Source organism: Lissotriton helveticus, chromosome 11 (genome assembly GCF_964261635.1).
Source record: "Lissotriton helveticus chromosome 11, aLisHel1.1, whole genome shotgun sequence".
Classification (NCBI taxonomy): domain Eukaryota; kingdom Metazoa; phylum Chordata; class Amphibia; order Caudata; family Salamandridae; genus Lissotriton; species Lissotriton helveticus.
In genome coordinates, this window is record NC_136072.1 from 1,186,537,236 (window position 1) to 1,186,561,056 (window position 23,821).

Here is a 23,821-nt window from a genome sequence, read left to right on the forward strand (position 1 = left end):
CGCATGACCACTATGTATTGTAATGGCTGAAGCACTTACAACCCTGGAGAATGGACTCCGGATATTGTAGGGGTGTCCTGCTCAAGTAGAGACACTTATAACCGAGCACCCCGCCTTTAGGATTGAAAGGCCTGCCTTAGGGGTGACCGTTTTTAAGTGCAGTGACCATAGATCTAAAGAAACTTATATCTGTCTTAAGCGTTGCAAGCACCAGCTTACACAGGCTCAAATTGCAGGCCTGCAGTAAAAATTTGAGTGGTCCCTTATTGGTGGCATAATACATGCTTCAGCCCTTGGGGGACCCCTGGTGTACCTATGCCCTTGGTGCTTTGCCAGATCAGGAGGCCGTTGTTTCTCCTACAACGCATCCAAATTATGGAACTCTCTCCCCCTCAATCTAAGGTCCAACCCCAACCTACTTACCTTTCGTAAACAACTGAAAACCTTCATTTTTAACTAAAAAAAGAAAAATACATTAATAATTCACCCCCAGCAGTGATCCACCCCAGCAGAAGTTTCCTTTACTCACTAGCGCCTGGACGCCTCAGGGTAGCTGTTTGTGCTCTATAAAACTCCTTTCAATTCAATTCAATATAATAGGGGCTTACAAGGGTACATCAGTAGCCAATCTGGGGGGGTACCCAAGTACTCACCATGGTCCAATTTAGGGAGCAAGAGCAGAAACTGGGGTCCTGATAAACAGGATCCCAGTCAGACTAGTCAGAAAATGTAATGGCAGTAAAAAGCTCCTACTTTCCTACAAAAGATGTGCTTAAGTTGGACTTAACCCAGAATTAGTTCATATTTACAAGAACACTAATAAAACCTCTTGCTCAGAAATTAAATGAAAATATTTCTTACTTTTTTGTAATAGTCTACATAACTTGTTTCACTTCCATCTGCTTTCTTGAAGGTATAGCTTGGATTTGTCTGCCAGTCAATATCATCAATTCTGTACGTTTTGTTGTTATATCTAGAGAACAGAAAGAAAATTGAAGAATGAAAATGCATTACCACTATGATATTCTGACATTCTTTGTTCTTGGATTATTTTGGCACACTAAAACAAGAAGCAAACTGCTTTAGCAGACTATGCCTTCTTAACATTACCTACAATTTGCTTTGGAAAATTCGCTGTGTCCTATTTGTCACTGGAGCTTACAGGGGAGGTGGAGAGTATAGGCGCGTTCCAGATCTTTCAAAGGAATCAAGTGCCATGAATCAATTTTACCTACTAGGAATTCGTAATTGGATGAATATTAATCTTAATAGGATTTATTTACTGACAAAAAATGTAAGTGACTTACTGAGGGCAATGAAAAAGCAACAGCTTGCAACCACTTGACAAAAATGAAAAAAAATGTTTTACTTGTAACTACGGTTATCCAGTATTGGTATCTTTCATAGATTCACATGCATGAATCATTACCCGTCGACGAGATGGGAGTCCCATGGTAAAATATTCAAGCAGTGCCGTAAATCCTTAGTAGGCTATAATGGCCCTAGGCCGTCTAATCAGTAGCCTATCAATGTCCTTTTTAAAAAAGGACAAAATGTCATACAGCCAATCAGTGGTTAGCACCCTCTAGAACACTCCCAGCAGAGGCCAGTTCTCCTCAGATTTTCTATGAGAACAGTCTCTCCGGCGAGGAGGGTGGGTTGCATGTGAATCTATGAAAGATACCAATACTGGATTACAGTAGTTACAGGTAAGTAACTAATTTTCTTATGCAGTATTGGGATTCTTTCATAGATTCACATGGCTATATCAGAATAGCAACCAGTACCATGAAACTGTACTGTCATTAGCGGACGGTGGGAGACTTAAAACTTTAAATTTCCAATATTATAGACATATACCAGAAACAATTCTAATTGTTTAAAATCTAGCATGAAATGCACAAGACAAATCTTTCAGATACACTAGTATTCACATATTTTAAGAACCGTAAAAAAGAATACAAGTTACTTACCTGTAACTACGGTTATCCAATATTGGTATCTTTTATAAATTCACATGCCTGAATCATTCCCCGTCGCCAAGGCGGGAGTCCCACGGTAATAATATATACAAAAGCAGTGCCTTAGAATTTTTTTTGTAGTAGGCTGACCAGACTATAGGCCCCAAAAGGCCCAAAACTTAGCAGCCTATCTACCTCACTATATGAAAAGAATTGAAAGCAGTTCCAACCAATCAGCTGCCAGCACCCTCTAGACCCTTCCCAGCAGAGGCAGTTCTCCTCAGATTTTCCCAGCACAAGAGAGAATTATGTATCCCTAATAAAGAACTGCTCTGCCGGGAAGGAGGGTAGGTGCATGTGAATCTGTGAAAGATACCAATACTTGATAACCGTAGTTACAGGTAAGTAGCTTGTTTTCGTATCCAGTATTGGTTTATCTTTCATAGATTCACATGCCTGAATCAGAATAGCAAGCAGTAAAACCATATCGGTCGTTTGCGGAAGGTGGGAGACAAAGCGTAATTCTACATATCCCCCACTCAACCGGAAGGTTATAGAACACTAAAAATGTAAATATACATATATGCAGAATGTGAGAAGTTGGCCTGATATATAGTGCTCACTATTCTAGTGATCACTTTATATCATACCAAACAACCCTTATTGATGATTGGTTGTAAGTCAACCTTTCAGACCAGCTATCCTAGTAGCATGGACACGAGCAGTCTTCAGGCTAAACTCTAGAGGGCATGTTAAGCCAGCTGTTTTACCATCACATATACCCCTTGAACACCAAGTGAAAGGACACCACACAAGTTGTTATGAAAATAAAGGATATTTATTTATAACAAGTCTACCCTGAACTCTTTATGAGTCAGGGAGCTAAGCACAATACAAAACTCTTACGAAAATACTTTAAGTTGCACAATTTACACAAATGCCCGATGGGCACGAAAAACCATATACTACAAAAGTGGAATGCGAAATACTAGCAGGTAAGTAACAAGATCCAGAGGCTTCAGGATCGCTAGAACTACACTACTGAACCTTAAGATTATGAGCAGGAGGCCTAGGGAGATCGGGTGCAGAGTGTGCACTCTCACGCGGGATGCGGGACAAAGTCTATGGATGCTAGATTTCGTAAAGTTAGTGTTATCGGACGAGTCCGACTAGTTAGGCTGAAAACGAAAAAGGATCTGGACACTTAGATAGTGAACCTACGTTGGAGCACCGAAATGCTCTAGTTACCTAGCCCAGGGGCTGCGGCTGCATAGGGTTCAAAAGACGTCGGGAATCCTCGATACAGTCTATTGAGCCTGAAAGAAGAAGTTGCTGGAAGGCGACCAGTGATGAAGTTCGATGGGATCCAAGCCTGGATCGGAGTTGAAGATGACCTGAAAGCAGAGGGGACTCAGTTCTTGATCACTAGCCAGTGATCAGATGGGCACCAGGATGGCACCGGATGAGGGCACCTCGACCAGGTGAGTGGGCGACGCTTGGCTCTGCAGTCTCTCGGACCAGGAGGCGTTGTCGGCGACCAGGATGGAGGGGCGAGCCGTCCCACGAGGGTGTCTGCTGTCGGCGCTGCTGAAACCAGGATTGGAGCAACAAGCCTTGGCAAAGGCAAGCCCACGCGGTGGACTCAAGATGGCGTCTGGAGAGGACCAGGAGGGTCCAGGGTGCTCCTCTGTTGGAGGGGAGCAAGGGCCAGTTTGGAGCAACCAGACCAGTGGTGAAATCGTCGTGGTACGTCGTCAAGAGGGTCACTAGCCAACGGGCAAGTGACCGGACAACGTGGCAAGCAGCAAAGAAGCAGAAGGGCCCCACGCAGATCTCGTGGATGCTGGGAGGCTGGACTTCGGTGCTGGAGCTGCTTAGGGTGATCTCAAACCCCAGTGCACTTACTCGAGGGTCTCTCGGGGGTCGTGCTGGAGAAGCGTCGTGCAGGTCTTGGAAGATGGCCGGTCCCACGGGTCTCGTCGCACCCACGAATCTCAGCTGTGCTGGATGATGTAGGTAGAGGTCAGAGATGGAGGGAAAACCGGGTCTCGTCGAGCTGGGCAGTCTTGATCCGGAGGATGGACTTCAGCAAACCGCAAGAGCTTCGATGGTGCCTGCTGGTGCAGGGTGGCTACTCCTTAGCCACAAGGGAGAGTCTTCAGAAGAGTCAAGAGTTCCTTTCGTGGAAAGTAGTTTCAAGATTCAAGATTATCTAATTTGGGAAGGGGGCCTGCTCCTATCTTTATACTAAGAAAAGGGGCTGGCACGCGACTAAGTCCTGCCCTATGGGTGGGACTAGGAGGGGGGTGGTTACACCCCTCTCCTTTGTCCGGTCTCTCCCCAGCTCAGGGGCTGGTGTGCCCCAGGAACTGGTTTGAGCCAGCATATGCACAGTGAGAACCGGGGTGCCACTTGCAGTCACCTTCCTTTCAGCCCTGCCTACCTGGAATACACAAAATCCTGTCTGGGATGGTGCTGGCACCGCCCCTGACAGGAAACCCTTTGTCCATGCCTCCGTTGCTGGAAGGACTCCCAGCAGCAGGAGGGCAGACTTGTGTCTCGGTGGCAGCATCCATTTTGTGGAGCTGAGGCTATGTCTGACTTTAACCGGGGTTCACAGTTACATACATGTCGTGTCCCTCTAGAAGGGTGGAATGCTAACCCCGTCGCCAGAATTGGCGAGGGGTTAGAATTCCAATTCGTATGACACCTTACTCGACATGTTTTGATAAACCTATACCAAAGTTAGCATTTAACCGCGAGGATTATAATGCACTTAAGAGTATATGGTATAGCGTTATCATGGAACAGCTATTCGGACTTGGTTCCGCAAGCTGCAAACGGGCTCAGCTCATGCCAGAGCACCATCTCACATAATTCCAAGCACTCTGCCTTCAGGATTGATAAGGCCTGCCATAGGAGTGACTGATAGGAATATATGTGTCCATTTTAGGGTTAGATATAGGAATACTATATCTAAAGCAAAGGGTGTTTACACCACCTTGCCCCAGCTGTCGTGCAGCCAGTTGTGTCTGTTTGGGCGGGCGGCCAGCCAGGGGTGGCATAATACATGCTTCAGCCCCTGGTAGGCCCTGGGTACACCTATGCCCTGGATACCTAAGGTATGCTGTACAGGGACTGATAAGGTGGCCCAGTACCAATTGGTAAAATGCACCTAAGGTACATGGTTGTAATTTAGAGAGAGAACAGCTAGGCTGTGGGTCTGATTAGCAGGCCCACAGCCAGGGAAAGTCGTAAATCAGTGAAGCAATAAGCAAAAATCTGGGGTGGCCATGGGATTGCAGACCCCACTCTCCTACCCAGAAACCTTCTGCCCCCTTCCTACCCCCCTCCCACTGGAAGCACTCAGACCTTGGTCTGAGCTTATGATGGTTGTGTGCAGCAGCGTGGAGCATGAGCGCAGCTGTAAATTAGAACAAAACAATCATATGAGCCATATCTTACCCCCCCAATCCACCACCCCAAGAAGCACAGAAAGGAAAAAAGAAACCGGAAAAACAGGAGCCAGGCGTGCAAGTGAAGACATTGTGGGTGTAAAATCTGACCTCCTTCGCTTAACAATGAAATTGTCGGTTTGAGACAAATTGGAGGCTGCAGAGATAGGAGGAGCAGTTCTTGGAACCAGTACTGCCTCGGCCAGCGAGGAGCAATGAGAAGAAGAGTGCAATGTTCCCTCTAAAGCTTTTGCAGTATCCTCTGTATAAGAGGAGGAATCGGGGGGGGCGGGGGTGGGAGCGTATGCATAGATTCCTGACCATCTTATGGACAGGGCATTTCCTCTTGACCCCCGTTGAGGAAATCTGCTGACGTAGTTAAGGCATTTGCTGTTCTGTTGCTTCGCAAACAGATCTAGAGTTGGCGTGCCCCATCTCCAAAAGATCCTGTTCACATGTTCCAGTTCCCATTCGTGGCAACCTGTGAGAGATCTGCTGAGGTTGTTGGCTAGAGAGTTTTGAACCCCTTTTACATGCACTGAGAAATTTGCAATTCTCGGCAGGAACGCCTGCAGACAAATGACTCTTTACTCTAGACTGCTGATGAGACTCTGCCGATATTGGCGAGACCATTGCCCTTGAATTTGGAGGTCCTGGAGATGACCTCCCCATCCTTCCATAGATAAGTCCGTGGTCAGGATGAACTCCGGAAGGGTTTGGAGAAACGTGAGGCCCGGTGACAGATTGTTTTCTTTTGACCACCATTGAAGAGCTTGCCTCATTCTGGATGTCACCTTTATGTGAACATCGAAAGACCCTCCTATTTGTCGCCATTGTCGGTGCAATTCTTCTTGCAGCGGCCTCATCCTGAGTCTTGCCAATGGGACTAGACTGATCGCTGAACAGCACATTCCTAGAAGAGACGCATATGTTCGGACAGAAAGTGACTTTTTTGTTGAGATTAGTCTTGCTAGTTTTTGAAGTTTGTTCTGCCGTTCCTGAGACAAGAACGCCTTGCACTGTTGGGTGTCCAGTGAAGCTCCCAGAAAGGTTAACACTTGAAGGGGTTGCAGTTGTGATTTCTTTGCATTGAGAGTGAGCCCTAGGTTTGAGAATAGACGGAGGGAGCTTTTGACCGCTTGTCTTGTAGCCTGTTTTGATGGTCCTTTGAGCAGCCAGTCGTCAAGATATGGGAAGACTTGTATTCCCTGCGACCTCAGTGCTGCAGAAACTGGGGCTAAACATTTTGTAAATATTCTTGGTGCCAATTTCAGACCGAATGGGAGCACCTTGAATTGAAAGTGGACGCCAGCCACTGTGAACCGCAGGTATTTGCGATGTTTGGGGTGTAAAGGGATATGGAATTAAGCGTCTTCCAAGTCCAGAGAAGCCATAAAATCCCCTTTGTTGAGACAATTGAGCACATCTGCCAACGTCACAATGCAAAAACTTTGTTTCTTCAAGAATTTGTTGAGTTTGCGCAAATCCATAATCGGGCGCCACTCTCCAGACTTCTTCTTTATGGGGAAGAAGCGAGAGTAAAATCCTTTTCCTTTTAGCGAGATGTGAACCTTCTCTATCGCATTCTTGCGAAACATGTTTAAGGCTTCTTTGAACAGTAAGTGAAGAGAAGGGGGAGGGAGGACCCTTGGGCGGGGTTGTAGGCGGTTTCCTAAAGAACTCCAGAGTGTGTCCTTTTTCCACTAGGTCGAGGACCCACTGATTTGATGTACTGTTCCGCCATTGTTGGTAAAAGGCGGAGATCTTTGCGCCCACAGGGAGGGGAGGATGTTGGACTGGCGTCCGGCATAGCTCATTGACGTTTGTTGGAATCTCGTCCCTGATTATTTGATCTTCGTCTTCCTCCCTGACGAGAGAAATTGCTGGAGGTAGATTGCCAGTTTGAAGACTGGTAATACGGCTGTTTGTACTGAGATTGGTATTGCCTGTTCTGTTGGTTGTGGTAATTTCCCCTAGAAGAAAAACGACCCCTTGCTCCTCTAAAAGAGCTTCTCTTATATTGCAGGGTACCAAGTGATTTTGCGATGTAGGTATCCGTCTTGATGGTAAGTAATGAGTCATCTATGTGCTTACCGAAGAGTGAATCCCTGTCGTAAGCCATATCAAGGATCTTTGTTTGCACTTCCGGTCTGAAGGAGGTTGCTCTGAGCCAGCCCTGTCGTCTGAGGACTTCAGAACCTGCTGTCTAAAATTAGTGTTTGCGATGTCTAGGGCGCAGTCGATTATTTCTGATGCCGCCCTCTCCTTCCAGCACTATTTTACGTGCTTCCTGCTGACGATCTTCCGGTATCAAATCTATGAATTCCGACAGATCCGACCACATCTGTCGGTCATAGCGGGCAAGGATTGCCAGGGAATTTGCTGCTTTAATGGTAGATGCAGCATTGGAGAACTTTTTTCCTATAAGGTCCAATCTTCTGCCCTCTTTGTCCGGTTATGTTGAGATTGGAGTGGATGGATTTTTGGACCTCTGTTGGGCAGCTTGAGATATTACAGAGTCCGGACGTGGATGGCCCACCAGACAAGATGGGAGTTTAGGGCGGTGCTCTATACTTTTTCTCAATACAAGAAAGGACTGCAGGGATAGAAGCGGGCGTCTTCATAATCTTAAACCCTTCCTTCCAAATGAAATCTATAATGGGTATATCCCTGGTGATCTTCCTATACCCCTCTTGGAAGTCGTGTAAAAAGCAGTCAGACTGCTCAATAGTAACTGGCAGTTCAAATCTTGTAGCAGCCCTTTGCATGATATTGTGAAAGCCACCAATGTCCTCCGGTGGAGAATCCGAGGATTGCGGCAAAGGAGGTGAAGGCATGGGGATTATGTATTCATCCCACGGATCTGCAGGTGTGTTGTCATTAGGCAGCTCGCCTCTCTTCCATCTTCATCCGAAGAGGAAGTATCCTGATCCTCTTGTGGTGTGGGGTCCACAGTGTGTCTTGGCGACACTGGAGCCTGCGGTGTTGGAGGCATGGGTACGTCTGCTGGTACCGAAGGCACAGCTGGCGCGGACGTTTTAGGCGGGAACCTTTGGCGATAATCTGCCAAAATGGCCTGTAAGTTCTGAACCAAAGAAGGAGGGAGATGACTGGACTCCTCCGAACGGAGCTCTGTATGGTTGTCTATAGACAAATGCTCCTGATAGAAATGCTCCTGCATATCCTCTTCTTCATCCTCTTCCTGACATTTTATTCGTAATTCTGATGGATGGTGTGCAATTCCAAAGGGACCTTCTTCGTCTCCATCATCCTCATCAGATTCCTCCTCCTCTACATACGTTTCCAAAATATGCGATGGTAGTAGCGGGGAAATATTAGAGTAGTCCTGCCTATGATAGGTCTTCAACTGAAAGTGAGTGTATGCCACAGGTGAGGCATGAGACACTTGCGGTAGAGTAGGCCAGGCTCTTGCAGGTGGCGTCTTGGTAATAACTAGACTCATCGTTGATTTAGGCGTCTTGATAAGATGCGCTGGAGGCGGCTGGCTCATTGATGGAATTGCCGTAGACTAGCTAGTCGTCGAGGGGATCGTCGTCAACAGTGGTACTGTCGACGGGACCGCCGTCGGCAGGACCGTCGACGATGGATTCTTCATAAACGGGGCTGACCTCGACGGGACTGTCGCCGAGGGGGCTGTCGACGGGCTCCTCTTTGATGATTCAGTCATCGACGGGCTATTAGTCAACGAGATCTTCGTCGTCGAAGGGCTCTTCGTCAACTATGACTTCGACGTCGATGGGGCTTTCATCGACGATGTTATCGACGTCTATGGAATAGTCATCGGCGATGATTTTGAGGAAATTGAAGAAATATCCTTAGCCCCAGAAGATTTCTTTAAGGAAACCTAGGCTGACACAATAGGTAAGTGATAGAAGTAGACACCGTAGCAGAAGAGCTTGAGGTGGTAGAAGTCAGATATACTGTGTGAGAAGACACCAGAGACACAGTTTTTGCCTGGGCTTTACTCACAGTTTTAGTTGAAGATCCTGAGGGCGGAGGAGATGGAGATCCCAGAGGAGGAGACGATGACCTCCTTGTGGGTTCTGAAGCTCTATGAGAGGATTTGTGATGTTTTTTCCTCTCAGGAGAAGAGCTATCTCTGGATCTTTTGCTGGAAGTAGAAGCTCTATCTTCATTTGTAGAAGATGATTTGAGCCATAGAAGAACCCTTGCCTCCCTGTCCCTGATGGTCTTGGCAGGGAAGGTGCGGCAAATCCTGCAATCCTTCACAATGTGAGTGGGATACAGGCAGTAGATGCAGGCTTTGTGCTGATATCTACATGGACCCTCTTTTTATCACAGGTCCTGCAGGCGTTGAAAAGGGCTTTCTTCTCAGACATTCTGAAGAGAAAGTAGAAGACTGAGTAGGCACTCAGGGAGACTCCCTTCCACACGACTTGCGGTAAAAATCTGATGAGAACTGCCTCTGCTGGGAAGGTTCTAGAGGGTGCTGACAGCTGATTGTTTGGAACTGCTTTCAGTTCTTTTCATATAATGAGGTAGATAGGATGCAAAGTTTTGGGTCCTATAGTCTTGTCAGCCTACTACAAAAAAAATTCTAAGGCACTGCTTTTGTATATATTATTACTGTGGATCTCCCGCCTCGGCGACGGGGAATGATTCAGGTATGTGAATCTATGCAAGATTCCCCAATACTGGATAACAGATATATATATATATATATATATATATATATATATATTCACTGAAAAAACCATAGGTTATAGACCATATATAGTTAGGAATTAGCATTTACAAAACCTTGAAAATTCACTGAAAAAAACATAGGTTATAGACCATATATAGTTAGGAATTCGCATTTACAAAACCTTATTTTACTCACACAAAACCATTGAAATTCCATATATAGTTAGTTGCACTAACTATATATCGCGCACCCGCAATCCACTGCTGATGATGTCACATATTACATCATTCATGACATGGTCAGTGACATCACTGATGACATCACTGATGACATCTCAAATGACATCACTGATGACATCTCAAATGACATCACTGATGACATCACTGATGACATCTCATTTGACATTACTGATCACATCACTGATGATATCATTCATGTGATAATACGATGAACCTCTTCAGACTAATATAACCTTAGATACAATCAGTGTAAACAGACACTCACAGACTGTCACTCATCCATGGAGTTACTCACACACCTAGTCAGTCATGCAAAGAATCAATCACACCTCCATTTCCTCAACTATACAGTTATACAAACTTTACTTATTCAAACATATACTAACACATATTTACTCTCTTATACAATCCCTGATACAAGTTCACAATGATCCATACCGCCACTCACACATTCACTGGCTCTTATGCACAGTTATTTATATATGTCAACTCTCACATGTACTGTGTTTTACATATGTACTTACTTTGACATGTAGCACTGAGATATCCATTCACTCACCAATACACTCATGCACACAGTCAACCGCCCATACAGCTGTTTCCACATGCACTTTTGAAACCATACATCTAGTGAATCAACTGCTCACACATCTATGCACAGAGTCATACACCTCCCAGCCACCCACACACACACTCAGTCTCCCATACAAATACTTGGGCAACCAATCAATAACCCATATAGTTACTCATATAGCTACTGATCAACACATGCAACAGTTTACAGAACAACAGACATAATGATGCACAAATTAAGACAGTTTAGTCACTAACCCATGCACTCAGTGAGACACATTTAATCACTCACTCATACAGTCAGTCATGCACCTACTAAATCCTTCATCCAGACACTTATACATCCACTCATTCTTCAATATGTAAGACATATTTTAACTTTACAGAAACATACAGTCACTGGATGTTGTCATCAGTGATGTCATTTGAGATGTCATCAGTGATGTCATCAGTGATGTCACTGACCATGTCATGAATGATGTAATATGTGACATCATCAGCAGTGGATTGCGGGTGCGCGATATATAGTTAGTGCAACTAACTATATATGGAATTTCAATGGTTTTGTGTGAGTAAAATAAGGTTTTGTAAATGCGAATTCCTAACTATATATGGTCTATAACCTATGTTTTTTTCAGTGAATTTTCAAGGTTTTGTAAATGCTAATTCCTAACTATATATGGTCTATAACCTATGGTTTTTTCAGTGAATTTTCAAGGTTTTGTAAATGCTAATTCCTAACTATATATGGTCTATAACCTATGTTTTTTTCAGTGAATATATATATATACATACATATATAAACATATATCATCTGTATATCTATATAAATACAAACATAAATGCATGCATACATATACTTATATGCATACAGATGCATGTTATTTACATGAAAGTTGAAAAAACACTAATAAAAGCAAAGCTAAAAAGCCGCCTCATTACAAACAGAATGGCTTTAACTTAAACGAGGGCGAGATCTATTGCATTTTCAATGCTTGTTTACTTTGGTTCCATCAAGAAGGCATTCAGATGTGTCACACATTTGCCATAAATTCTGAATGTTAGCACTCTAGTTGCACATTAGATCACTGTAGTAAAGCTACTGCTCACCAGGGACGTCTGCTGCTGGTATTCAAAGTGCATGTTTCAGTCTGCATGTCAGAATTTTTTTAATGAAATTGAAGAGGGTTTGAGAAGTCACTCAAAATGTGCCCTAATTTTTCTTTCTGCAGCACTAATCATAATTCATATGGCAAAATATACCCCCTCATTTTGTTCCTTTTTAAATTAAATGTTTTAAGAGTTACCACTTTATTCCAATCAAGATGGCTTCAGGTGTGCCATACCTTTGTAATAAGTAGGACTGTTAGCGCTCTAGTTGTTCTTTAGAACACTCTGGGACATTCTGTCATTGGGCTATACTTGGGCTACATCTGGGTGATATTTGGGCTACATTTGGGCTCTTTTGTCTCTGGTGGCCATTTTGGGAGACTGCATGTCAGAATTTTTTAATGAAATAGAAGAGGATTTGAAAAGTCACTCAAAATGTGACCTAATTTTTCTTTCTGCAGCACTAATAATACCTTCTATTGCATAATATACCCCCTCATTTTGTTCCTTTTTAAATTAAATGTTTTAAGAGTTACCACTTTATTCCCATCATGATGGCTCCAGGTGTGCTATACCTTTGTAATAAGTAGGACTGTTAGCGCTCTAGTTGTTCTTTAGAACACTCTGGGACATTCTGTCATTGGGCTATACTTGGGCTACATCTGGGTGATATTTGGGCTACATTTGGGCTCTTTTGTCTCTGGTGGCCATTTTGGGAGACTGCATGTCAGAATGTTTTAATGAAATAGAAAAGGATTTGAGAAGTCACTCAAAATGTGCCCTAATTTTTCATTCTGCAGCACTAATCATACTTTCTATGGCAAAATATACCCCCTCATGTTGTTTCTTTTTAAATTAAATGTTTTAAGAGTTACCACTTTATTCCAATCAAGATGGCTTCAGGTGTGCCATACCTTTGTAATAAGTAGGACTGTTAGCGCTCTAGTTGTTCTTTAGAACACTCTAGGAGGCTGCAGTAGAACACAAAGGAATCAACTGACAGTCTCTGTCCTTGTTGGATGTACATGTTTTACTGAGAATGTCAGACTTCATTTTCACATGACTGAGAAAGATAATGTGAATTTACAGAAAATATGCTTTCAGTTTAGCTTATAGATCCCCTTCCAAACCACTGTGGGAAAATCATGAGATATTAGTTTTCTTTCAAACAATATTCATGATATCACAGCAGAAGGTTTTTTCACATGGTAAAATCACCTTAGAACCCACCACAATTCCTAAAACGAGTATGGTACCATCAACAAATGATTTATAATGTAACTAAAGTCCTAAAACCCTCTATTAACTACAATGCTTTTTAATGAGGTGCTATCATGTATATTGGTCCCAAGATGGCTGCCAACACTTCTTGGATGAAGTGCTGACAGCCAATCAGATCAGATGTGTGGTTAGGCTCCGCCCAGATATATATCTTTTTTTGAACCTAAATTACTCAAAATCCACTGGAGCACATATATTGAGACCTAGCAAAGGCACATCGGGCAAACAGTCCCTACAATTTTGCCAAGTTTCGTGCAAATCCATTCAGCCGTTCGAGCTAAAAGTGAGGCCAACCGCCCTATGGAAATTAACATGGGAAAAACGCGTTTTGGGACCCCCCTTTTTTCTCGGCCCCCCCTTGATGAAACCCCCCCAAATTGTCAGGGGCTGCTCAGAAACAAAATGTTCCATTTTCCTGAAAATTTCAGCCAATTCCGTCCACAAACGCCAAAGTTATTAGACATAGAATTTTCAAAAATCCCATAGAGAAAAAATCCTAACTATATATACCTACTGGCGACCGCCAGTAGGTAATATATATATATATATATATATATATATATATATATATACACACATACATACATATGTGGCACAAATCTTCCTTCATTCAAAGAGAAGCGAGGGACACAGCGGGGCTCATGAAAAAAAGCGAACGGCATGACCGGTTTCGGCATGGAGCTTTTTTCAAATGCCACAGTTCGACAGTTTTTCCCATCAAGTGTTTATAGGGCTCCTCCTACCCAGTGGTGAAGGGCCCAGCTGCAGCTAATTATACCTCAGCAGCCTCTGCCGTGGACTGCCGATCGCATCATGCACCTTGCTTGTATCCCGTGAGCTGCAGTGGGAGAGATCTTGCAAAAATCCTGGGCAACAAATGTCCTTAAGTCCCCAACTTCCAAGCCTCCTTGTGCCTGCGTCCTCAAGTCCGGAGGTGCAGAGACAGTGCACGCGTCCCCCCGAGAAGTCTCGGACCATCAGCTGGCAGCAGTACTTGAAGATCACAAGCAAGGAGGCGGGCTGTGAAGATCCGATAGCTCGGTGAAAGGTTATCAGTTCCCTGACGTCCTGTAAACATCACAGCCACTTGTAGGAAGGGTCCCCCTATGCGCGCTACAGGTTGCACGCAAAAATATGGCACAAATAGTCCTTCATTCAAAGAGAAGCGAGGGACACAGTGGGGCTCATGAAAACATTTATTTAAAAGCGAACGGCATGACCGGTTTCAGCATGGAGCCTTTTTCAAATGCCACAGTTCGCCAGTTCTTCCCATCAAGTGTTTAATGGGCTACTCCTACCCAGTGGTGAAGGGCCCAGCTGCAGCTCATTACGTGCTGATGCCTCAGCAGCCTCTGCCACGGACTGCCGATCCCATCATGCACCTTGCTGGTACCCCGTGAGCTGCAGTGGGAGAGATCTTGCAAAAATCCTGGGCAACAAATGTCCTTAAGTCCCCAACTTCCAAGCCTCCTTGTACATATGTATATAACTTTTCAGACATACGCAATACTGCTATTAAAATAAAGAAAGAGCACCTCTTATGTCAAAAAAAGAGGCTGACCAAAATTGAAGAGATGCCGCAGTACAGCTTGTACAACCGTTGCATCTTCTTGTTGCATAGATTGCAGACAGTAATGCTGTGTAAACGGGTGGATATTCTTCCATGTCGCAGCTCGGCATATTTTGTTTAATGTCACTCCAACAAACTAATGTAAATAAATAAAATGTAAATGCCAGCATTTGTAAAGTGCACAGCTACCTCCGACGGAGGTGTCCTGGGGCTGCCGGGAAGATTAAGCAAGCTATTGCCCAGAGTCACATGGTGCTGAGATAACCCGCCGCCTGAGCCGTGGATCGAACCGTGAAACCTGTGGTCCCGAGTCAGGCATCCTGGCTGCTGCGCCACACCTCTTCCACAAAACAAAGTTGTAGATGCAAAAATTGTTTTTGTGTACTGTGCTTTAGCACTTGCTGTCAGGGCCTTGTTAGCCTTTTTGTGACCGACCTGAATCGCAGATGAGACCCATCAGGTGATCGTAGCCATTGTTGCAGCTGTTCCTTGTCCGTAAGCATCCAGGAGCGGATCTGTTTTTCTTATCTCTCATTTTGTGTAGGTAGAATTTCAAATATATCTTGACATCCAGAGTACGCAATGCCCGTTCTGCTGGGTTGCATGGTTTTGGAAAGGAAGATTGCAAGAACACCGGATCCGTGAGGTGAAATTGTGTTGGTACCTTTGGTATAAATGTCGGGTTTGTCAGTAAAACGACAGTTTTCATCTAAATGTAGAAAAGGTTCTTTGATCTGTTTTTCTTATCTCTCATTTTGTGTAGGTAGAATTTCAAATATATCTTGACATCCAGAGTACGCAATGCCCGTTCTGCTGGGTTGGATGGTTTTGGAAAGGAAGATTGCAAGAACACCGGATCCGTGAGGTGAAATTGTGTTGGTACCTTTGGTATAAATGTCGGGTTTGTCAGTAAAACGACAGTTTTCATCTAAATGTAGAAAAGGTTCTTTGATTGTTAAGGCTTGTTTTTCACTCCGCCTCCTTGCAAAAGTAGTAGCTAGAAAGAGGGTTACCTTCCATGTGAGAAACTTAAGCTCCGCTTTGTGAATTGCTTCAAACGGTTGTCTTATCAACTGCGCCAGGACTACATTGAGCTTCGATTCGGGAGTCGCCGGGGGAAATGTGTGGAAAAATCCTCTCATGAACTGCTTTACAAGACTAGATGCACTCAGAGAAGGACCCCGCGGAGATATCCTATAATGGGATATTGCAGCCAGGTGAACCTTTACTGATGAGAAAGTGAGACCTGATTTAGCTAGTGGGAAAAGGTACGGCAAGAAGATCTGCTCAGCAGGGGCTTGCAGCGGGTGAACGTTATTTCTTTAGCACCAGAAACAGAACCTTCTCCATTTCAGACAATATGTTGGATAGGGCTTTCGGCACGTGATTTAGCAATGGTTTCTCTATACTCTTGAGTTATATTTACGTTCCTAAACTCCAGGAATTCAGGAGCCATGTGTGCAAATGTTGAGTGTGTGTGGAACCGAATGACTGACTTGGCCCTTGTTCCTCGATAACATTGTTGAGGACGGCTATAGGTGAATGGGCTTCGACTCCAACAGCAGGAGCAGTTACAGGAACCAGTATTGCCTGGGCCAACATGGAGCTATCAGGATCAGACGACAGCCTTCCGATTTCATCTTGCGTGTTGCTCTGGGAATTAATGGGAAGGGCAAAAAAGTGTAGGCATATATTCCTGACCATCGCATTAATAGGGCATTCCCCCTTGACCCCGGTAGAGGGAACCTCCCGGCATAGTACTGGCATTTGGTGTTCTCCTTTGTTGCGAAGAGGTCCAAAGTTGGTTTTCCCCATTTTCGAAATACCTTGTCCAGCTGGGATTGTTCTAGCTCCAACTCGTGGCAACTGGACTGAGGCCTGCTCAACGTGTCTGCAAGGGTATTGTGCAGACCCCCGACATGCACTACTTTAGACGTGATCCTATACTGTGTTGCCCATTCCCATAATTCTTGCGTCTCCTGGGAAAGCGTAATGGATCTTGTTCCTCCTTGCTTGTTGATATAGTACATGCTATTTTGACCGTACGCACCAACACTGAAGAACCTGCTATTCTCGGCAGGAAAGCTTGGAGAGATAGGAATATGGCTTTTAGCTCTAAGCTGTTGATGTGATATGTTGTCTTCGCCAAAAACCATTTGCCTTGAATTTGCAAGTCCTCTAGATGACCTCCGCAGCCCTCCATGGAGGTGTCTGTTAACACAAAATCTGTGGTGCTCCGTAGGAAAGTCAGGCCTTGAATGAGATTTGACACCTGGAACCACCACTGCAGAGTTTTCACCAATCAGTGGTGTGATGCGAACTACATCTTCAATGGATCCCGAAACCTGTTGCCACTGTTTCTGTAGCTCCTCCTGAAGAGGCCTGATTTTCAGTCTGGCTAGAGGTACCAGATTTATCGCGGACGAGCACATCCTCAGGAGCGATTTGTACATTAGCACCGAAACTGACACTTTTTTTGATGATAATAATATAATCTTTATTGCGTGATTAATAAAAATCTTTGCAATTACTCAAAGAAAAAAAAGAAAGCGATACATAATCAAAGAGTTTTACAAATCAGATAAAAGCAATAAAGTTAAAAAAAAATAAAGAAACAAATCATGCAAACTAGTACAGTACTGTGCATTTGTATAAAAAGCCTTTCACAGTTTACTGTGTCTTTAGTTCTCAAAAAAGGATTGTCTTAAGGTACCAGAACATATGGTCTTTGCAGATATTAATTTAGATGGAAGCAGAACCGATTTTTCCCTGTTTAGGGTAAGTCCCAACTTTTCGAACAGCCTGAGGCAAGTTTTAGTTGCTCGATCGGCTTCCTACACAGTTGCTGCTTTGAGCAGCCAATCGTGGAAGTGCGCAAATGCACAAGTTACTACTTGTGTAACAATATATCTGTAAGAGACATTAGTTAGTGATAAATTCCTTACCTTAGAATATCCTCAGGCGTCAGACTGGATCCGGAAAATTTTGAGTAGCAATACCCCTGCGCGCCGGCAAGCGTCGTCCGCGGCTCCGCGTCCGTCGGCGTTAGCACCGGAATGTCGTCGTCGGAGTACTTAGACGCCGCCCATGCGCGCGGACGTCAGTTCTGATACACAGCTTTTCCGCGCCAGCTACGCAGAGCCATGACAGAACCAACACTGGTGCCATGAAACTAGGGTCCTGAAAGGGGATGACCGTAACCCTAGATATCGGTTCGCAGAACGGGGAGGATGGGTGGGTCGGTAAGGAATCTATCACTAACTAATGTCTCTTACAGATATACCGTTACACAAGTAGTAACTTGTGCATCTGAAAGAGACACGTTAGTGATAGATTCCTTACCTTAGAATAGATACCCCAGCAATACCAACCCCGGTGGTGGGTCTGCGAACCAATATTCACACCAGAAAGTCCTGGAGGACAGAACGGCCAAAGAAGCCATCCCTCCGGACTTGGCTGTCCAGGCAGTAGTGTCGTGCAAACGTGTGCAGCGAGGCCCACGTAGCTGCCTGGCAAATGTCCTGCAAGGGCACTCCCCAGCCCAGGGCAGTGGTAGTCGCCATGGCCCAAGTGGAATAAGCCCTTAATCCAACAGGGGGCTCCTTAGCCAAGGAGTAACATACCTGGATACACAAGATGATACACCGGGAGATGGTCCGCTTGTGCACCGCCTTTCCCTTCTTAGCGCCCACGTAACCAACAAAGAGTTGGTCATCCACCCGGAACTGGAGTGTGCGATCCAGATAGAATGAGAGCGCACGTTTTGGGTCCAGACGGTGGAGCCTCTCTTCCTCTTTCGAGGGATGCGGAGGTCGAAAGAAGGTGGGCAAAGTAATGGACTGCCCGATGTGGAAGGCTGTGACAACCTTGGGCAGGAAAGAAGGCCTTGTCCGCAACACAACCTTGTCCGGATGAACAGAGAGTAAAGGAGGTGTGGAAGAAAGAGCCTGGAGCTCACTCACTCTCCTGGCAGAGGTGATGGCAACCAGGAAAGCAGTCTTCAAAGTAAGAAGACGGAGACGACAGTTATGGAGCGGCTCAAAGGGAGCACACATTAGGTATGTAAGAACAAGGTTCAAGTCCCACTGGGGCATCACGAAAGGAACAGGAGAGAACATGTATGTGATGCCCTTCAAAAACCTATTTACAATAGGGGAATTGAACAAAGAAGGCTGATCAGGTAGCCTTAAGAAGGTGGAAAGGGCAGGAAGGTAGCCCTTGATAGTGCCCAGAGCAGAGCCCTGCTGGGCAAGAGAAAGAAGGAAGAGGAGAACCTCAGAAAGAGGGGCAGAGAGTGGATCCACAGCCTTTGCTGTGCACAATGCCACAAATCTGTTCCACCTGCAGGAATATACCGACTTTGTGGAGGGACGCCTGGCTGCCAGAATGACATTACAGACTTCGGGAGGCAAGTCAATGGCCTCAACTGCCGCCGCTCAATCTCCAAGCTTGTAGGTGGAGACTGGACAGGTTCGGGTGGAGAACCGTCCGCTGCTGCTGCGATAGAAGGTCCTCCCGAAGAGGCAGACGAATCGGGGGATTGACCGACATGCTGAGTAGCTCGGGATACCAGTATCTTCGTGCCCAGTCCGGAGCCACATGGATAACCTGGGCCCGGTCGCGCCTGATCTTCTTCAGCACTCTGGGCAGAAGTGGTATAGGCGGAAAGGCGTACAATAGACCGCAACTCCACTTGCGACGAAAGCGTCTCAGAGCGAGTGCCGCCTTGGAAATTCCAACGCGCAGAACTGATGACATTGCGCTTTCTCTTCGGTGGCGAATAGATCTAACCAAGGCTCACCCCATTGCTGAAAGAGGCCTTGCGCCACGTCCGAGTTCAGACGCCATTCGTGATCCATCATGCACCGGCGGCTGAGTTCGTCCGCCCTGACGTTGAACCACCAGGGTCACGCCCTGATGTTCCAGCCACTGCCAGAGGCGCAGAGCCTCCTGGCATAGGGTCCACGACCCCACCCCGCCCTGTTTGTTGCAGTACCACATGGCGGTGGTGTTGTCCGTTGTAGGAAGGTAGATCCCTGACTATGGTTGCCCCCAACTTTTTGCCTGGTGTTTTGCTGGTTTTCAGACTTAGTTGACCTGGGACCCTGCTATTCAGGGCCCCAGGCCTACTGCTCTCTCTGTAAAATGGATTCCATGTACCTTAGGTACATATCTAATTGGATACTGAGTCACCTTATCAGTCCCTGTACAGTGTACCTTAGGTACCCAGGGCATAGGTGTACCCAGGGCCTACCAGGGGCTGCAGCATGTATTATGCCACCCCTGGCTGGCCATCCAAATCTGACACAACTGGCTGCACGACAGCTGGGGCAAGGTGGTGTAATCACCCTTTGCTGTAGATATAGTATACCTATATCTAAACCTAAATGGGCACACAGATCTCCTATCAGTCACTCCTATGGCAGGCCTTGACAATCCTGAAGGCTGAGTGCTTGGAATCGTGTGAGATGGTGCTCTGGCATGAGCTGAGCCTGTCTGCGGCTTTCGGGATCTATCCCTTAGCCGTTTCCATGATATCGCATACCATATACTCTTAAGTGCATTATAATCCTCGCGGTTATATGCCAACTCTGGTATCGCTTTATCAAAACATGTCGAGTAAGGTGTCATACGAATTGGAATACTAACCCCTCGCCAATTCTGGCGACGAGGTTAGCATTCCACCCTTCTAGAGGGACACGACATGTATGTAACCTATAACCCCGGTTAAAGTCAAACAGAGCGTTAGCTCCAATAAATGGATGCTGCCACCGAGACACAAGTCTGCCCTCCTGCTGCTGGGAGTCCTCCTAGAGCAGGAGGCAAGGACAAAGGGTTTCCTGCCAGGGGCGGTGCTAGCACCGTCCCAGACAGGATTTTGTGTATCCTAGGTAGGCAGGGCTTCAGAGGAAGGTGACTGCAAGTGGCACCCCGGTGCTCACTGTGCATAGGCCGGCTGAAACCAGTTCCAGGGGCACTCCAGCCCCTGGCCTGGGGAAAGCCCGCCAAAGGAGAGGGGAGTAACCACCCCCCTCCTAGTCCCACCCATAGGGCAGGACTTAGTCGCGTGCCAGCCCCCTTTTTCAGGATAAAGGTAGGAGCAGGCCCCCTTCCAGATTAGATCATCTTTGGAATCAAGACACGACTTTCTACGAAAGGGCATCAAGATTTCTTCTTCAAGATTCTCCCTTGTGACTAAGGAGTAGTCACCCTGCATCCGCAGGCACCATCTTAAGAACACTGCGGTCTGCTGCAAGTCCTTCCTCCGGAATCTGACTGCCCAGCTCGACGAGAACCGGCCTCCCTGGCACCTCTGACCTCTACAGCTAAGCTGAGAACCGTGGGTGCGACAAGACCTCGAGGGACCGGCCATCTTCAAGACTGCACGACTTTTTTCCAGCACGACCGCCGAGGGATCCTCTGGTGAGTGCTTTGGGGTCCGAGAAGCCCCGACCCTGAGCAGCCCCAGCACCGAAGTTCAGCCTCCCAGCATCTCCACGATCTGCGGGGCCCTTCTGCTTTTTGCTGCTCACCGCGTTGTTTGGCTACTAGCCCGCTGGCTTGTGGCCTTCTTAACGACGCCCGACGACATCACTGTTGCTGGTCTGGTTGCTCCAGACTGGCCCTTGCTCCCTTCCAAGAGAGGAGCACCCCGGACCCTCCTGGTCCACTCCAGACGCCATTTTAGGTCCACCGCGTGGGCTTGAATTTGCCAAGACTTGTTGCCCCAATCCTGGGTCCAGCGACGTCGAGAGCATCATCCATCGTGGGACAGCTCGTACCTCCATCCTGGTCGCGACAACGCCTCCTGGTCCGTGAGACTACAGAGCCCAGCGTCGCCCACTCACCTAGTCGAGGTGACTACCATCCGGTGCCCTCCTGGTGCCACCTGACTACTGGCTAGTAGTCACGAACTTGGTCCCCTCTGCTTTCAGGTGTCATCTATCTTCGGTCCAGGCTTGGATCACCCGAACAATCTTCACTGGTCGCCTGCCAGCAACTCCTTTCCTTCAGGCTCCTGGTTCGTCAACGGAGAATCCCGACGTCTTTTCAGACCTATGCAGCTGCAGCCCCTGGGCTAGGTAACTTCGGCATTTCGGTGCCTCAGCATAGCCTCACTATCCAAGGGTCCAGATCCACTTTCGTTTTTGACCTACCTAGTCGGGTTCGCCCGAGAACACTAACTTTGTGAATACTAGCTTCCATAGGCTTTTTCCCGCCTTGCGCGTGAGAGTTCCCACTCTGCACGTGGCGCCCCTAGGCCTCCTGCTCCTAACCTGAGTGTTCAGTATTGTAGGCCTAGCGTTTCTAAAGCCTCTGAGAATCGTTACTTACCTGCTAGTAATTCGCATTCCACTTTTGTAGTATATGGTTTTTCGTGCCCCTCGGGCATTTATGTAAATTGTGCGACTTAAAGTATTTTCATAAGAGTTTTGTTGTGTGCTTAGCTCCCTGTCTCATAAAGAGCCAGGGTAGTCTTGTTATAAATAAATACACTGTTTATTTTCATAACAACTTGTGTGGTGTCCTTTCACTGGGTGTTCAAGGGGTAATGTGATGGTAAAACAGCTGGCTTAACACGCCCTCTAGAGTCTTAGCCTTAGACTGCTCGTATCCATGCTACTAGGATAGCTGGTCTATAAGGTTGACTTACAACCAATCATCAATAAGGGTTGTTTGGACTGATATATAGTGATCACTAGAATAGTGAGCACTGCACATCAGGCCAACTTCTCACATCCGTGAACATCTGCACTACACTCCGCCTCTCCCATGTGGCCTCCCCAGCCCTGGAGGGACGCGTCCGTCACAACCCCGTGCTCCTGGTGGGGTAGGGAGAGGGATCTGCCACTGGCCCAATCGCGGTCTGTGAGCCACCACTGCAACTGTCTCGCAGTGCCTGTGAGAAGTTGGCCTGATATATGATGCTCACTAGTTCTAGTGATCACCTTGTATCAGTCCAAACAACCCTTATGGTGATTGGTTGTAAGTCAACCTTATAGACCAGCTATCCTAATGGTAGCATGGACAAAGCAGTCTTAGGCTAAACTCTTTTGGCATGTGAAGCCAGCTGTTTTACCACAATATAACCCCTTGAATACCAGATGAAAGGACACCACACAGGTTGTTATGAAAATAAACAATATATTTATTAATAACAACACCTCTGAACTCTTTAAGAGGTCAGAGGGCTAAGCACATGACAATCTCTTAGGAACAATACGATAAGTTGCACAAAATTACAATGGTGCCCTAGGGGCACTGCAAACCATATACTAAGTAAATGGAATGTGAAAGTCGATAGAAGGAATGGAGCTTCCACAGGCTGTAGGATCGCTGGGACTACGCTATCCTAACTTTAGGTAAGTAATAGGAGGCCCATGGAACGCGTGTGCAGAGTGTGAACTCACACGCGAGATGCGTAACAACGTCTATGGACAGTACAGTTCAAGGAAAAGGTAAGTACGAACAATCCTGACTAGTTAGGACTAAAACAACTGTGGAACTGGACACTAGGAGAGTGCATAGGTGCAAAGTCATGTCGGGTTCAGGCGTTGAAGTCTATGGAGCCTAGAGGAAAAGATGCTGCAGGCGACCAGGAGGAAGATGTCCGGTGTGATCCAAGGGTGGATCAGAGATGCTGAAGACCTGAAAGCAGAGGGGACAATGTTCACAGTCACTAGCCAGTGACTGGAGTGGAACCAGATGTTGTCGTCGCGATCAAGTGAAGAGTGGGCGCTTGACTCTGCAGCCACGTGGACCAGGAGGTGTCTTGGACGACCAGGATGGAGGCAGGAGCTGTCCCACGCAGGCTCTCGCTGTCGGCGGTGTTGGTTCCGGATTCGGCGTCAACAGGCCTTGACAAAGGCAACCCACGCGGTGAGTGGAAATGGCGTCTGGTTCGGACTAGGAGAGTACGAGGTGCCCCTCTTTTGGAAGGGAGCAAGGGCCAGTCTGGAGCA

General features: G+C 46.4%; 1 protein-coding gene across 1 annotated transcript in view; it reads right to left on the reverse strand.

Annotated features, from left to right (window-relative positions):
• Positions 1-23,821, reverse strand: part of PIWIL1 (piwi like RNA-mediated gene silencing 1) — a 1,966,306-nt gene that overhangs the window by 968,710 nt on the left and 973,775 nt on the right. The window contains exon 9 of the mRNA XM_078668015.1: positions 862-973. Within this exon, the coding sequence (XP_078524141.1) occupies positions 862-973 (112 nt within the window). The remainder of the gene's footprint in view (positions 1-861; positions 974-23,821) is intronic.